General features: G+C 38.4%; 1 protein-coding gene across 1 annotated transcript; it reads left to right on the forward strand.

The window, feature by feature from the left end:
- The first annotated feature begins 1617 nt into the window (after window positions 1-1617).
- LOC104453524 (alpha-mannosidase At3g26720) lies at window positions 1618-12747 on the forward strand. The gene is made up of 29 exons (XM_010068107.3): window positions 1618-2001; window positions 2105-2188; window positions 2289-2377; window positions 2684-2858; window positions 3097-3216; window positions 3389-3472; window positions 3559-3630; window positions 4118-4231; window positions 4343-4443; window positions 4523-4616; window positions 4840-5007; window positions 5097-5186; window positions 5718-5783; window positions 5870-5926; window positions 6215-6434; window positions 6553-6692; window positions 7258-7326; window positions 7472-7531; window positions 7619-7690; window positions 8084-8131; window positions 8238-8357; window positions 8620-8685; window positions 9777-9889; window positions 10024-10108; window positions 11003-11113; window positions 11185-11280; window positions 11413-11460; window positions 12065-12133; window positions 12212-12747. The coding sequence occupies exons 1-29, from the start codon at window positions 1762-1764 to the stop codon at window positions 12422-12424; spliced, it is 3084 nt and encodes a 1027-aa protein (XP_010066409.3). The 5' UTR covers window positions 1618-1761; the 3' UTR covers window positions 12425-12747.
- Window positions 12748-17984: the final 5237 nt, after the last annotated feature.

Raw genomic sequence — 17984 nt, forward strand, 5'->3', positions numbered from 1 at the left:
TACGATCCTTCTGCATTGGGGAACGATGAGAGGAGCTGCTCTCATGGACTGGTGGTGTTTGAATGAATCTCGGTTGCCAACGGGCAATGGGCAATGTTCACCGTCTTGCGCATTTTTCCATTATGATCTTTAATATTTAATTTGCATTCTAAAGATGGAATAATAGCTTCCTTTGCACACAAGTAATGTGTGTATCCTCGAATGGTTGGACCTTTTTGTTATGGTGCTACAAGTGTTAAGGCACTTGTTTATCTTTTGCTTCTAGAGATGGAATAATGTCTTCCTTGGCACAGACGTAATGTGTGTATATGTATACTTGAATGGTTGGATCTCTAGTATGGGTGTTAATTTAGTCTTGAATATTTTAATTTTGCAAATTAAGTTCAAACATTTGCGTGAAATTTTTATATGATTTTTCAGATCAATTTTCGTTGGAAGTTGATAATGTGGCGGTCGACTGCCGTCCTATGAGACTTTATCACGTTGGAGATTTATAGCGAAAATCTACGAAAATATTATATTGGAATTTCATGCAAAATTTTAAAACTAAATTGATAAAATTAAAAGATTCATTATTGAATTGATACTTGTATAATAAGTTTAGGATTGATTGAACAAATTTTCCCTTGGATATACCCATCATTTTTCAAATTATATAATCGTTTTACAATCGCTTTTCCTAGCGAAATTGAACCATCAGATTGATTCTCGATGAGATTAACATGCCTAGGTAATCACGTGCATGTGCTAGATAAATGCATGTGACTTGATGTGACTGCAAAGGAATTCTCCTAGCAACATTGAGATTACATTTTGGCCCTTATACTTTTCGAGGTTGCTCAATTCCCCATCGTCTATTTTCCTTAATTCGCCCTAGACCCCCGATTTTAGCTTTCCGTACTATTGATCTCTCAGGGTGTGTGATATCTCATGCATAATTTTTTCCAACTTTAGTAGAGAATGGATAATCAATATAGGCCTTTTATTTAAGCTCCATTCTTTTACAAAAAAAATGAATGATTTTGGAAACTACTTTCCTAAAATTGGTTGCTTATTTTACTTATCAAAACAAATGAACAGGTAAATATGGAGAATATGTAAAATATAAATTACTATGGATAATGAAAATATTTTCTATTAACTAGTTATTTCAAATAATAAGAGTAATTAAAATTTATTTTCTCACGAAACAAATGGATCAAGTAAATATTAATTTCCCGGGGCATTGACTTGAGTCAAACAAAGAGAATGAATGTCAAGTTCCCAAAATTGCCCCCGTAGAACAGTGTAATTTGCCTTACCAGTCCCAACGATCCCCTCCTCCCTCCTCCCCAAACCTCACTTTCAACTAAATAAAACAGCCGCTGTCCCACTTTCCCGCTAATCCAAATCATCAAACCTTATCCCATCTACTCCTCACTTGACAACTCAACCCAAAAATACATTAAAATAATAATAAAAAACAACCCCAAAAATACAGAAATAGAAAAAAAAACCCCAAATAATAATTAAAAAAACAACAACAACTGAATATCCAAAAAGGAACGTCACATCACTTCTCTCTCTCTCTCTTCTCTTGCTTCTCACTCCAAGACAGTCCAACACGAGAAGCCACTCACGCAACTACTTCCGTTTCCACGCTCCCTCCGTTGAAATTCCCTCTCTCTCTCTCCTCTGCTAGCTGCAAGCAATCGTCGTCTTCTCCACTTCGACGCTGCTGATGCTCTGAGCTCTGCTGCTGCTGCTGCTGCTGCTGCACCGATGGCGGCGGCGACGGCGGTTGTTCCGGTGGCTCTCGCGGCGGCGGTCGTCGTCCTCCTCCTGTCCTCCCTGGCCCTCTCCCCCGCCGCGGCGGAGGTCTCCACCCACGTGGCCTACAACACGAGCGCCGGGATCGCCCCCGGCAAGCTCAACGTCCACCTGGTCCCCCACTCCCACGACGACGTCGGCTGGCTGAAGACCGTCGACCAGTACTTCGTCGGCGCCAACAACTCCATCCGGGTAAGAAAAAAAAGGGGTCTTTGACAACCCCGTGCTACTTCGGTGCTTTGTTCGATTTGCTCCGACTGAGGTGAAATCAGCGTGGCTCGAATTGGTTCCGCAGGGGGCGTGCGTGCAGAACGTGCTGGACTCGGTGATATCGGCGCTGCTGGATGATAAGAATCGCAAGTTCATTTATGTCGAGATGGTACTTCTTCTTTTTTTAATTCAGTGGTGTTTTGGGGTTGCGTGAAGAGGAATGGTGGTTTGATTGGGCATGTGGTTTTTTGTTTTTGGGATTTCTTAAGGCTTTTTTCCAAAGATGGTGGAGACAGCAGAGCGAGGCAATGAGGATTAAAGTGAAGGAGCTTGTCGACTCGGGTCGATTGGAGTTCATGTACTTTCGGCCTTACTAATCTTTCTCGTTACTGTCTTTCCGCATTTGTTTACTCGATGGAAAATGGTCTCTCGGACTTGTGACTAATTATGAATTTAATGGTTGCATGCATTGTGTAATAGAATAATGTTTCTGCATGTAACGCATGGTTAATGCACTGAGAACTGAGGGTGAATTAATTGGATTCTTACATGTGGAGATTCGTTTGCTTTGGTTGTTTTCGACACTGGTTCTGATACTGATCTTTGGGTTTTTTTTTTTTGCCCCCCTTTCTTTTGTTTACTTTTTTGGTTTGCTTCATTTAAGAAATGGCGGGATGTGTATGCATGATGAGGCGAGCCCACATTACATTGACTTGATTGATCAGACGACTTTAGGCCATTGGTATATCAAAAAGGAATTCAATCAGGTTCCTAGAGTGGGTTGGCAGATTGATCCTTTTGGACATTCTGCTGTTCAAGCTTATTTGCTTGGCGCAGAGGTATGTAGCCTTTTTTTTCTTAAAAATTGGAATCCGTTTCGTGCTTGGTGATCACCTTCTGTTGTGGGCCTTCTATTTGAAAATGGGTGATGCACAAAATACAGATTGTGATCTTCTTTGTATTATGGCTGCTGAAGTTATGAGATCTTAGTTTCTCTGGATATGAATGAGTCTTTTTGCATAAGTTTTATGTATATTGCATGATTTACTTATATTCTTTTGCCAAATTCCTGTGCAGTTAGGATTTGACTCTCTCTTCTTTGCCCGCATTGACTACCAAGATAGAGCGAAGAGACTAAAGGATAAAACTCTTGAAGTTATATGGCGAGGTTCCAAGTCCCTTGGATCATCTTCTCAGGTTAGGGGAATGACTCGTGCTTCCTTTAAGAGTTGAACTGCTAAATTTCTGTTCTTGATGAGTCTTCTATAGTTAAAATTTGTTTCATCACTTGAATTGTACTTGTTTCTTTCTTAATGATTTGCGTCTAACACTTTGTTATTGCCCTGCTGGATATTCGAACCATTTTCAGATCTTCACTGGTGTATTCCCTAGGCATTATGACCCTCCTGATGGTTTTGTATTTGAGATAAATGATGTTTCCCCTCCTATTCAGGTAAATCTTGTAAAACACATGGAAATGACATTGATATTCTAACAAATATATTTCTGTTGAGCTAATTATCTTTTTAACCTATGAAGGATGATATTTTCCTGTTTGATTATAATGTCCAAGAGCGAGTTGATGCCTTTGTAGCAGCTGCTTTGGCACAGGTGTGATTCAGATCATATCTCATCATTACTTAATTCTCGATAAACTAACTTTGGGACTTCATTTTAATAAGTTAGTTCACATAAGGAAGGTTTGAGATTTATTGTATGCCCAAAGAGCCTTCTCATTTAGATGACCTTGACTTCTAGCATTCCAGTTTTATTTGAGCCACTCACCAGTGAATAAATTAAAGGCTAAATATTGGCAAAGATTTTCTCTTATTAGTCTATATCGTTGATTGGTTTTGTGTCTACTTTCTTCTCTTTCTTGTATTTATTTTTTCACATACAGGGTTCTTTTCTCTCTTACTCTTGTCGTTTTTAGAGGGGGACTGTTGATAGGCTAATCTATTATATTCTCCATTACGCTATACTGGAAGTACTTACTGCTAGTTAAGCTGAATTTTCTTTTTCCCATTATGAAGAACGTATACTTTCAAATCATAAATCTGCCTCTAGAATCATCTCAGGAATATGTTGTTTTTGCCAGGCCAACGTGACCCGAACCAACCATATAATGTGGACCATGGGTACAGATTTCAGATATCAATATGCTGTGTCATGGTTCAGGCAGATAGACAAGTTCATTCATTATGTCAATAAGGTATTTGATTAGCCTTCTTAAAATCAAATAGTCATGACCATGAAGTGTTTCAAGAGTTTATTACCATTTAAGCATTCCTTTTTTTCTTTTTGACACCTGAACTGCTTTCAGGATGGGCGTGTTAATGCTCTATATTCTACACCATCCATATACACAGATGCAAAATATGCAGCAAATGAACAGTGGCCTCTCAAAACTGATGATTTTTTTCCGTGAGTTTGCCTAACTCTTTTTTCCTTTTCCAAGCTTCTATTTTTGAACCTTGCGGTTGACAGTTCAATGCTATATTAGGTATGCAGATCGTCCAAATGCCTACTGGACAGGATACTTTACAAGTAGGCCTGGATTTAAAGGTTATGTCAGGGTATTGAGTGGTTATTATGTGGTAAGAGGCTGGCTTGAAGTTCACTGCTTGTTGATTGTTAGAATATAAGGGTAAAATAGTGCTTAGGAACTTTAGGGTTTATTTTATGTATATATAGGACATTATTGAATAATAGAAGTATTTTTCTCTCACATGGTATGAGGGAATTCTATCAGTTCCTGGTAGACGATGTACTTGCACCTATATAAGTCACTGCTTTTTGCTTTTTGCACATTTGGGATAGGCTGCGAGGCAATTGGAATTCTTCAAAGGGAGGGCTAATACAGGACCAAATACTGATGCTCTGGCCGATGCCCTGGCAATTGCTCAACATCATGATGCTGTTAGTGGTACTCAAAGACAGCATGTTGCTGCTGATTATGCATTGAGATTATCAATAGGCTACATGGAGGTGCTTGTCTGATGAGTTAATGTGATAGCTTTATATCAATTTGGGCAATGGGCATAATGAGGTAATGTGAAGAGCATGTCATTTTGTAGGCTGAGAAGATGGTTACATCTTCGCTTGCATTCTTGGCCGAGCCAAGAGTGGGCGCAGGAGAGCAGAAGTCAACGTTGAGCTTTCAGCAGGCAATCTCACGTTAGCTATTTGCTCTTAATTTGATTTTGACATTGATGTGTTTTGCTGAGAATATTGATACAGATGAATTCGCCCATGATGTGCTATAGAAGCATCATACTATTGTTCCATGCTGATGGGGTTAAACATATTTGGTGGATATTTGTTGATGAATACTTTATTTGTTATGGGATTATGTGGAGAACCTTTAGTTTTTATGATAAAATGCAAAGTCAACTGACATTGATTGATCGAGTAATCAGGTTGAGTTTTGAGAAATGAGCTTCAGAATAAATATGTTCTCATTCTTGTTATAATTTTGAACATATTTTGTGAATGGCCTTAGTGCCTCTTGGACATGGGGCTGTCACTCAACTTTCTTCTTCTCATTTTGAGCATAACAGTTTTTCTAGAATACGTTGATTAACTTGTACTGTTTGTGCTTGTACAACAACTTTCGCTGCCAAGCATCTCTTTGGAACAATGCACTTATTAATATTTAGATTTTGCTCAAAGTTCTTGGTTTAAATTCTCTATTGCAGTGTCCTCTTCTTAACATCAGTCACTGTCCTATGTCAGAAGCTGCTTTGTCTGATGGGAAAAGCTTGGTATGATATCATCTTAGCTCAAACACTGGTCATGTTGAAGGATTAAGTTGATGCTAATTTCTCTATGCATGGTATTTCTGAATCAGGTTGTTGTCATATACAATCCTCTTGGGTGGCACAGAGAGGAGGTGGTACGAATACCTGTAAGTGTTTCGAGTTTGCTTCTTTGGACAGGTTTAAATATTCAAAACTACAAATTTCAACATGTCAGAGCCACTGGAACAAAAGACGTTGTTGTCTTAACACGAGTGCTTTAAAGATGGTGTTGAATGTAGCAATGTACTGGAATATTCCTAATCATGGGATAGATACCATTTTCTTTTTCATGCATTGATTAGCCACTTACTGAACCTCTTGAAGTTAGAATTGACTTGTTTGCAATTTCAAAGTCTCTTCAGAGCAGCCTAAATAATCGGAACTGATCTTAACAGGTTTCCACGGAAAATGCTGTTGTTCATGATTCCAGTGGAGTAGAAGTTGATTCTCAGCTGCTGCCTGTGTCCAATGCCACTTCAAAATTGAAAAGCTTCTATGTGAAAGCATATTTGGGAACATCCTCAAGTGATTTAGTCAAGTATTGGCTTGCATTTCCAGTATCTGTTCCTCCTCTTGGTTTCAGCACTTACACTGTTTCAAATGCAAAGAAAATAGGTTAGCAATTTTCTCCTCGGTCCAACATTGAATAGTAGAATCTATCCATTTCCTCCTCTTGAATTAGCGATACTAATTCCAAAATTGGTTTTTCTGTGTGCTTTATTTGTGGCTGAAGATCGTAGTTCGATCATGTCAACTGTATACACCTCAGAAGAAAATACTAATGCTACGATAGAAGTTGGTCAAGGGAGTTTAAAGCTGCTTTACTCCATGAACGAAGGGGGACTTTCTCATTATGTCAATAGTCGAACTCTGGTATGCAAATTCTCTCAAGCTTTAGCTCTGTGTTGAGTAGTATGAACCAGTTTGACTCATTCTCTTGGATTTGTTCCATCTCTGTTTTCTTATACCCTCAGTTTAGGAAAAAGGGTGAAGAAAAAAGGATGGGAATTGGAGGGAGTGAAAATTGGAGAAGCTAAAATTAGCTAACCTTTCATGATTTTGATAGAAAGAAAGTGGGATGAAGGAAAGTGGTATTAGATTTTTTTGTATGATATAGAGAATTACAATTTATTGCAGAATTCCTAATTGCAGAATTCCTATTTTATCACCTGCTATTTTGTCATTTCTTTTACTTTTGGGAGTAAATATGGAAAGATGAGACAAATTACTGCTTTCCTTCCTACTTCCTCTCCAAATCTGTGGGAAGGACAAAACTGCTGGCCCAGCAGATTCCATATCTTTCCCAAACAAACCTTTATGTTTTCTCGTAACATGATTTGCTGTTCTTGTTTTCTTGAAATGCTTTTCTCTTTTTCTTCATCACGAGTTTATTTGGCAAACACCAACACTTGTCCCCCAAATTGTTTTGCCGCTGAAGGTTACTGCAGCAGCTGAGCAATCATATGGGTATTACTCGGGAAATGATGGGACTGATAAGGATCCTCAGGTAGTTAATCCTTTGATACTTACTTATATCAGTTGGTCTGTGTCCCTTTTGATTTACTAGGGCATGGCATTTTGTTCTTTCTTTTGGTTCGTTTGTATAAAAGTGCTAAATAACTTAAGTTAACCGTACTACCTCTCTGTTGAAGGCATCAGGGGCCTATGTCTTCCGCCCAAATATGACACACTCCTTAAAATCGCAAGGCCAGGTAGTGTACGCTCATCAAACCTCACTGGAGGAATATTAATAAACTTGAAGATGCCTCTAACATGTGTTCTTTTCTTGCTTCTTGTAGGCTCCATTGACCGTCATACAAGGTCCATTGGTGGATGAAGTACACCGACAACTTAATGAATGGATATCTCAGGTAAATAACTATAATCAGTGATATGGTTGGGGAAACGGCTCTCTATATCACTTTTTACATATAAAGCTTCAGGTAAACAATCAATCAAGAGTAATGCCAACATTTGCAACAGTTAATGAAATGTTTGGCCTCTTTGGCAATTGGTACTTGTGCATTTTGCTGCAATTTTACATTTACATTCCATGTGGCATTTATGTTCATGAGGAAGAAAGTATTGTCACTCACTTAAGAGAGTGCTTCTATCTCTAACCTATAAGAAGCCAAATAGGGTTGCATCTTCAGCTTGCTAATCATTAGTCCAGTCAAATGCTCAAAGCCCATCTCCAAGCTCTATTGTGATGGATAGGTATGGCAACAACGAATGGATAGCTAAACAACAAATTTCTTCCACAGGTTACCAGGGTTTACAAGGGAAAGGAACATGCTGAAGTTGAGTTCACTGTAAGTTTCTCTCTTTTGTTGATTGAGTTAGTTGAGATTAAGACCTCCTTTCTGCTAACACAATCAAGCAAGACTGGGCTCAATATTCTATTTTTCGTGATTTTAGATTGGGCCTATACCAACAGATGATGGGACTGGTAAAGAAATCATCACTCAAATAAGGACTAATATGAAGACCAATAAGACATTTTACACGGATTCTAATGGACGTGACTTCATCAAAAGGGTATGTTGACTGTTGCCGGTAACCTTTGTACAAATATCTGAGTCTTGCAGTTTACTTATCCTAATTTTTGAGTTGATAATATAGCATACATTTCTCTTCTTCATCTAGCAAACTTTAATTCAGATTCTCTTTAAGAAACATACCTCATTATCACTTTGCAAGGAACTGTTAATTGTAGATAGCAACCCTCAGAAAAGGACATGAATCTGCTATTTGACGCTGTTTGCATGTGCTTCAATCTGATTATGTAATGATTTTGCAGATCCGTGACTTCAGGAGTGACTGGGAATTGGAAGTGAACCAGCCAGTTGCTGGAAATTATTATCCTGTACGTTTCATAATTTCCTACATTTACAAAGAATTATATACATTTTGCTCTTTTGAGATTAGATATCATTTACTATTTGGTGAAGTTTTGGAAATATATGCTGAGATAAAGAGTTTTCCTTTAGTTTATTCTCCCAATTGGGTATAAATAAAATTCTTGCTTTTGATCCCTTGCCTATTCCAGAGGATTGGCATCTCCATTATTTCACTCAACCTGGGCATTACCCAGCTATGCAGGCCAGTGTAATCTAGCAGCAATATGTGTTACTAGGCTATCACTCAATGTTGAGCCTTGCAGAGATGTTTGTTAGGATTCTGATTGTTATTTCTAAAAACTTCTGAGTTGAGAAATATGAAGGCACAAAAGCAACTTTAGGAATTTCAAAAGCATGCTCAAAAGGATGGTATTTTTTTTTCTCTCTGTAGTATCTCATTTTAGTTCAAAGAGTAATATGAAAGTTTCCCAGCCTTCATATCTGGAAAGAAATTTCTTTCGATCTGACATAATCTGTTGCCTTGGAAGAGGCTATTTAATAGCCTAAGAAGTTAGTCTATTGATATTTATAGCCGACCCCAATGGAAAAGGCTCCAATAAAAGGGGCGGGGAAAGGCGAAAAGGACGTGGATAGTGTAGAATGAGCCTAGGTACTTGAATTTTACAGATTGACAGAGCACCATGGTGTAAAATGATCTCTGTGGCTTATACTAAGAAAAGGCTCAGTATTGTGTAACCAGCATTATGCGATGAGCTCACGCTTCTTCCACATTGCTCCTGATTTTTTTATACGTGTTTGCTTTAAAAGATGAAAAATTGTGCTTTATGCCTTTGTTATTTAATCCCGCATGATTGAAAAATTTGAAGTGATTGGTAAGCTTATAGCGGTTTCAGGAAGTTATGGATTGTCTTCACATACCTTTGTCTAATCAAACTTGTTTAATTGCTTGATAGACACACGTTTCTGTCCAGATCGTGCTCTTTACCTTGTATTCATGCCAACATTATGATTTCGATGTATTAAGTGTGCTTGTGATGTGCACATTTTTGGGGACTTTTCACAATTCTTCCTTTCTACCTATTGCTGAATATTGCAGATAAATTTGGGAATGTATGTGGAAGACGGTAGCATGGAGCTTTCAGTGTTGGTGGATCGATCTGTGGGAGGATCTAGTTTAGTCGATGGTGAAATTGAGTTGATGCTCCATAGGTTTCTGCTCTTGTTTTTCTTCTATTCTCTCTGTGATACTCATAATTTACTTGTGTGACATAAAAGGCCTATAGCCTGGCTTTCCAGGGTTTAGTTATCATTTTGTGATACTCAATGAACAAGCGTTGTTGCAGGAGGCTTCTTCATGATGATATAAGAGGTGTTGGTGAGGTTCTAAATGAAACAGTTTGCGTCCTTGATAAATGTGAAGGCTTGACTGTAAGCAAATCTCTCAACCTCATTTTCACAAGCATCGTATTGCACAATCATCTTATTACATATTATTTATGTGTTGTGCTTGGAGATGATGTCTACCTGGATGTCTATGCATATCCTTTTATTGGAGTAGGGGCTGTTGGAGAATCTCTATCTTTGATTGTCATCTGTGTCCTGATTGACTCCTTTTTCTGTCTATTTTAATGTCTTTCTTGTTTGACTGACTTCATTGCTGTACTAGGCTCATTACCATGTTCCCTTAATAAGTTCTGATATCACATCGCTGCCATAGACCGCATAAGATAAATCAGATAGGTATAAGTCCTGGTGCTTATGCTTGCCTTCCTCCCATAACTATCTATATGGCTTCTTTCCTTTGAAAGCTTGGATTAAGATGCAACGGTGCTTGTCCTTCATAGCTTTCGTGTGTGATTTGACACATGCGTTCTATAACAATGAAGAAAAAGGCAAGACCTGTTGCATTATGCATAACAGTTGAACTTTGCATAGTTGCTGTAGCAATTTAGCGATGTACCAACAAGTTGAACTATGCTTAGTTTATTCACATCTCAACCTTTGTCGTGCCTTATGTCTGTAGTTCAGATGAATGCCCTCAGTTTATACAAATTAAAGATGGATCAGAATTGTTTGACTGGTAGATGTTTAAATCACACTAGTTGAAGTACATATTATGTACAAACCTCCGGATTGTACTGCCATGTTCCTGGTTGTCTAAATTTCAGGACTTCATACTGTGTAATACATAGTGAATAATTATACAGCTGATAATTGTTACATGATAGCTTCACATGGTGCTTGTTCTCTTCTCTTCCTCGTCTTCAGCAGTGATATAGGCTGGCAGCAGTCATATGCTGATTTATGATTTTGATTTTATAGATCCAAGGAAAGTTTTATTTTAGAATTGATCCCAAAGGAGAAGGTGCAAGGTGGCGACGCACTGTTGGTCAGGAGATATACTCTCCACTTCTTTTAGCATTCAGTGAGAAGGTAAAAGGACTTAAAATTGACTTGGGGTTATAGGGGCATTCATGCTGAACTTTTGTGCTTTTGGTTTGCAGGATGTTGGTGAGCCACTGACTTCTCGCGTGACAACCTTTTCAGGAATTGATTCTTCCTATAGTTTGCCAGGCAATATTGCCCTACTAACTCTCCAGGTACTGGAAAAATCTTCTGGAATCTGTTTAGTAGCCAATTTAAATGAGATCTGTAACCTTTAGGTGCCTTTACCTTCTGTTTGTGATTGTGGTTGCATAGTTTACATGCTTTTCCTCCTTTCAAATTTGCAGGAACTTGAAAATGGCAAAGTGTTAATTAGGCTGGCTCACCTATATGAGGTTTTTCCTTTTCTCCTGTTGAGTGGTTTTATATGCCTTTGTGATATATACACTGTTAAAAGATAATGGTATATAAGGATTGACTACATTTTTTAGATTGATCATACGATGCTCAAGATTTAATTTGTCCAACGTCAATCATGACACATTATTCTTCGTTTGTTGTAAGACGGCTAATCTTTTAGCTAGGTTGCAGAAGCTTTTTGGTCTTCTCTAAAATTTTTGCATGATTGGATGGACATGCTAAAAATTAGCCTCAAATTAGCCTCAAGATTTTTAAAATCTGCCGCCCATTTTCCTCATCTCTTCTGGAAGTCCCTATGGAAAGATTGTTTAAGAGTACAATGCACAGAGATTGATGACAGCCTTGAAATTTAAGTGTGATACGTTCTTGAGAAACCATGCTGAAACTCAGATGATACTGGCTGTGCAAAATAAATATTTCACTTTGGACCTGATGTGCACTGCGTATCTACACAGAACTCACTCTTTCAAGGAGAGAAATGAGGACTTCCAGTTGTGTTCTTCATTTGCTAAAGTGCTACATCCTCAAACTTTCATCTTATGCTTCAACAATATATTTGTGGATGTTCCGTTCATGCAGGTTGGGGAGGACAAAGAATATTCGACCTTGGCAAGTGTAGAATTGAGAGGGCTGTTCCCTAGCAGGAAGGTGAGAGCTGCATCATGCAGAACCTTTGTCTGTTGCTGGTCAAATTTCTCCATATTAATATTCATTGCCTTCTTTCAGATAAACAAAGTGACGGAGATGAATCTGTCTGCCAATCAAGAAAGAGCGGACATGGAGAAGAGGAGGTTAATCTGGAAAGTCGAAGGTTCTACTGATGAACCGGAGGTAAAGAGAGGAGGCCCTGTTGATCCTGAAAAGCTGGTGGTCGAACTTGCCCCAATGGAAATCCGAACTTTCCTTCTGGACTTTGATTATCTTCGAGAGTTCCACTGAGGAACTTGTAAAGAGAGGAGGCCTATCGATCCTGAAGAGCTGGTGGTCGAACTCACTGCAATGGAAATTCGCACTTGTCTTCTCGACATCGATTATCTTCAGGTCTCTGGTCCTTGAGGAGAAACATATTTCTCCTTTACAGTGCGTGCGGCAGTTTTTAAACCTTTCTTCTGTATAAGCTAATCTTGAGCTCCCTATGCTCTTCTTTCTTTCAATTTTCTACTAATGACGAAGAGAGCTGCTGTACATACATCCGCTGAACAGAGGAAAAGTAAATAGTAAAATATTTCTACCTTGTATTAAGCAATACACTTTTGCTCTAATAGTAGCAAGTTAGCAGCAAGCAAATTACAAACCCCAAGAGGTCGACTGAGTCCCTAAGTAGCACTTACATGGGACACGACACGTCATTTCTCAAAAAGAGAGAATTTCGACATGTTTGAACATGTTATATATAAAATGAATATTTTTAATTTTAATTAATTTAATTCAAATTTATAAATAAATAAATAAATAAATAAATAAAAAGATTACAATGAATTTACATTAATGACATTAATAAATCTGAAAGACATTCATAATTAATACGTACCGGGAACATATTTCTAACTTTAATAAATTTTTAGATGAAACTAATGACCAACAAAAGATTATAATAAATTTATTTAAATAAATTTATGATTTTCTATATCGATCAAAATTTATTATTATTGAAAATTCAGTATTTTTATTTTTGAAAACTATTATTAGACAATTTATTTATTTTTCTAACAAATATAATCTCACTGCCCAAAAATTATTTCCCTCCCTCTTTTTTTCCTAAACCCTCATCCCTTAAAAATTATTTCCTCTCTCCCCCCCACCCCTCCTCTCAATTTTTTCCTCCTCTCCCCCAATGACCTGTCATTTCCCTCAATTCTCTCTCCCACCCCACGTCGGCACCTAATTTCTTTCCCTTGTGTCCCCCTCCATCACCTGTCATTTCCATCATTTCTCTCTTCCCTCTCCCCCTCACGCCACCTGAGCCCTTGGCCACCCCCCCCAACCTATTGTTTCTCTCTCTCCCCCTCAACCCCACGCCACCCCAACCCCCCTCCCCCGGCCCCCTTGCCTCATTTCTTTCCCTTTCTTCCACCCCCATCACCTGCTGTTTCTCCCCCAAGCGCCACCCCAATCCCTTGGGGGCCCAATCTCCACCTCCGGTTCTTCCCCTTTCTTCGCCCCTCCCTCGGTTCTTTCCCTTTCTTCCCCCTCCCCCATCACTTGTTAACCGCGACCTCCTCCTCCTAGTCTTTGCACGATCCTCTCTACTCTCTTTCGGTCGTCTCATCGCAATTGCTCATCGCCTCGTCTCTAGCCCTTCCTCCTTTGCAGTCATAGCCTCACCCTCGGCCCACCATCGCAGAATCGTAATCGCGAACCTCAGATTTCCTTGGTCTTTGCTCTTCCTCTGGCCCTCCCTCACCATTACGGCATCGCCTTCGCTCCCTTGCTTTTGTAACATCCCGGGCCCCACTGTGTAATATTGTCCGCTTTGGGTCACCCGCCCTGGCGCAGACGAACCGCCATCCCAGCCACGGTCTTTTCTCTCACGGCTTTAAAACGCGTTACACAGGTTAGATGGACCAAAGCCTTATAAGCTTACCAAGACCTCCCTCCCTAGGGGATGTGGGACAAGAGAGGAGGCTATCACACTCTCCACCTCTTAACAGAACAGCGTCCTCGCTGTGGCCCCATGGGCATCAGAACAGCATTCAAGCTGTGGTCCCACACGCGGTTGGGAGTCGGCTCTAATACCACTTGTAACATCCCGGCCCCACTGTGTAATATTGTCCGCTTTGGGTCACCCGTCCTGGCGCGGACGAATCGCCATCCCAGCCACGGTCTTTTCTCTCACGGCTTTAAAACGCGTTACACAGGTTAGAGGGACCAAAGCCTTATAAGCTTACCAAGACCTCCCTCCCTAGGCGATGTGGGACAAGAGAGGAGGCTATCACAGCTCTTGCCTCCACCCTCCATCGTTTCTTCAACAATCCTCTCTTGGACACGTGTGTCGGAATGTGTTGAGAAAAGTTGACCATGTGGCGGAAAATTCAACATGTGTTAACCGCATGTCAGACACTACACGAAAGCTCCGACAACGTGTTTGTGCTTCATAGTTGAGTCCAACCCTTCCCCCCAGGGGTTGAAAAATTTAACACGTGTTGACTGCGTGTCCGACATGTCGACACATGTCGAACACGACATGAAAGCTCCCATAGCGTGTTCGTGCTTCATAGTTGAGTCCATCCCCTGGGGGGGGGGGTAGTTTAGATGAGATGAATTTTGTGCTCAAAACTTCCTATCAACAGTAACTTTGTCGCCTTATCCGATGTGTGTGGATGGAGAGGTTCTAGTTGGAGTTTGAAATCTAATATGTTCAATTTCTTTTTTAAAAGAGCGACACTATTTTCACCCTCTAAATGATTATATTCATCCCTATTCATACTAAAAAGACAATAGTCCTTAATTTATCAATTGTAGTTTGAAGTGGGGGGTCTCACTCTCTTTTTTTAATTTTTTTTTATGCAAGATGGTTCCATAATCAAGCATTTCACATATTTTTTTTAGCATATTAAAGAAACGTGCATTTTCAAATATTCTTATAATATTTACATACTTTGTAAAATCATCTCACTAATAGTAAAAAAGAAGAATACATTCTTTTTTTTTTTTTGGTAAAAGTAAGCAATGAAGAATACATTCTTTGATATAGAATAAAATTAAAAAGTCTCTTCTTAATCATTAATCTTATAAATTTTATTTATTATTGTCCCTCTTATCTCAAAATATAAAATTTGCCTATGATACAAGCTAGGGAAAATAAAAACGGAATTTGTGATAGGTATGCTATCTCACAGGCACGGCCATTTCTTGGTCTCAGAATAGGGATTGCTTGTAAGCCATCAAATTCTTTTTCATTTTTTGACTCATATCATATAAAATTTTGGGGGTAGCAAAATTCTGATGTACAGGTTTCATATTGTGGCAAGTGTAGAGCATACTATTAAAATTGATTGTAACATTCCTAATTTTAAAAAATCATATTAGACAAAAATGAATAGAGGAGGGAGGTTTTAGGGATTCATAGTAAATCACACAATATTATTTTTAGGGAGGGTATGTTCTACCCTTTTACTTTTACATACATGGCCTTATATAGCCAAAAGACAACAAACTAGAATTTTATAGATCCCCCTTGATCGATAAAAGCCAATTATTTGCATCTATCAAGTTTTCTATTGACAAACTGATTTTTTTTACTCATTATGCCCATTTTTTTGCTTCTGCTATAGTGCTACAGTATAGTGCCAAAAAATACATGAATAATACGCTATAGTACCAAACAATACATAAACAATATTAAACAATACGTGAATAATTTGTTATAGTACTTTAAGTCAAAATTTTAGTATCATTCATGTGATTCCTCTGCCTCTTTTATTTTATCTTGAACAAATCTCTAGCAGAGTCTTTAGTTCCTTCACTTATTATGCCTATGAATAGGCTCCTCAGTGCTGTTTGTTCAAGTCCGAGTCTTCTCCATCTTTTTGCCTTTGGTATTCTTTAATGATTCTTTCAATTTCTAAGACTTCAAGATGTTCAGTACCTGTATCATCTAGAGGCTAATATGAGGTGGGTAGAATATTATGAGGATTAAAAGTTCTTTTTTTTTTTTTTTGGATACTGCTGCCTGAGTGCTTCGAGGAGCTTTTTTACTTCTTCAATTGCTAGAGAAACTTATGTATTTAATTCATATGGCCTTTGTTTTTGGATGATTGATGAGAGTTTTGCCAAAGCATCGGTATAACTTGCTGAGATGCTGAGTTGGGGTAGATACCTAGGTTGAAGCGATGGACTTTCTTTGTCAAGACCTAGTTTGAGTACAAGCTATAATTTAATGGTCAAAAGGATCTTGTAACAGCGATTCTCCCCATGGGTCTTGTGATGATGATGAAATTGGATCCTGTGAATTCGTCGGTGACTCAAAAGTGTCAAATACATCAATTTTGTAATATTTTCTTAGGCAAGCATCCATTGTTGGACAGGTTGCACGATAGTCATGACAATGGTCCCAAAAAGTAGAATCATCTTTTGTTAGCTATGCCTCTAGTGGGATGACTTGAATGTGTCAGGCATAATATTCTTTGCAATCCCGATATTGTCGAGGATAAGCTGAGATTCTATAATGAAGTGTTGTAAAAATCTTAGTTGGAACAGGTTTGGGTTTATATGTGGAAACTCTAACATCTGCCGGAGTTTTACACATATCCTCATTGGATCAGATAAATATCTAGGGCCTGAAGAATAAAACAATTGTATAAAGTTATGAATCAGGCCATGCTTTAAATTGGGCCTGGAAAATATTCTTCCATGCACCTAATGGTTTGAATCTACTAAGCATTTCTCCAAAATATTTATACTTGGCTTCTTCTTGGAAAATTTTGCCAATGATAAGAGGTATTTTGGCTGTTCGGAACTTAATAGTAATCATATAAAGATTAAATAAATACAAATAAAATCATTTGAGCTTTTTTGAAGATTCTTCTTTTGGGAAGAAAGTGAGAGGATAAATAAATGGATATCTTGGATATAGTCCATTTGGATTGAGGAGAAAATCACCATATTCACTAAAAATATGGAAAGGATATTGCGACATAATTCTTCCAAGATTTTCAACAATAACATTATATTGGATCAGCTTAGGGATTTATGGTGGGTATAAATACGAAGGCCATTTAGGCTTTATTTTTCGGGCCTTGAAACCACCTCTAGGATTTCTTACCACACATATATTTATGGAAGTGGTAGCTGCAAATTCTTTTGGTTTAGATTGAAAATCAACAAGTATATTCCTTTTTTCACGCAATATGTTTGCTATCAAAGGAATGCTTTAAAAACCATTATGCCCATCTAAGAAGCTGTGGATGTGGAATTTGCTTTTGCTTGAACCTCAACATTTGAGAAAATGACTACATGTCCATCTCCACAAGGAAATGATGTCCTATAAGATAGAATTTAGACTTTTTAATGAACATAGAGTGGTAATGCATTTCTGTTTGCATTATTCTTTCGCCCTTGTGTCCGCAAACTTGTCGCTTTCCATCAATTTCTTCAAAAAGAATAGTTGCCCAATATTCATCACTAGCATTTGTTTGCAAGACCCTTTTTCTAATGGAAGGGATATGTAAAGAAGATAGATGCCACAAAATTTCCTTAGGCCTATGTACAGACTAAGTTTGTTATGGTCCCTACGGAGGAGCATCTTTCTTGAGCATTTGTTGTAGTTGACTTACAAACTTTGTGATTTTAAGGACAAAATTCTTGAGATAATTGACAATCTTACGAAATTGTTGAACTTGCTTGTGAGAAATGTTTTTATGAGGAAACTTTTGTAATGCTTCAGCAATATAAGGATCGGGCCAACAGGTTCCATCTTTGAGATGCATACCAAGAAATTCAATTTCTCTTTGGGCAATGATCATCTTCTTTTGGGATAACATGATGCCATGCTTTCACA

Source organism: Eucalyptus grandis, chromosome 7 (genome assembly GCF_016545825.1).
Source record: "Eucalyptus grandis isolate ANBG69807.140 chromosome 7, ASM1654582v1, whole genome shotgun sequence".
Classification (NCBI taxonomy): Eukaryota; Viridiplantae; Streptophyta; class Magnoliopsida; order Myrtales; family Myrtaceae; genus Eucalyptus; species Eucalyptus grandis.

Bases quoted from the DNA above. Each gene is read 5' to 3' on its own strand.
- LOC104453524 (XM_010068107.3), top strand. From the start codon at position 1,762: ATGGCGGCGGCGACGGCGGTTGTTCCGGTGGCTCTCGCGGCGGCGGTC. The intron at 4,444-4,522 runs GTGAGTTTGCCT...ATGCTATATTAG, and splicing joins AAAACTGATGATTTTTTTCC to GTATGCAGATCGTCCAAATG. The intron at 12,134-12,211 runs GTGAGAGCTGCA...GCCTTCTTTCAG, and splicing joins GGCTGTTCCCTAGCAGGAAG to ATAAACAAAGTGACGGAGAT.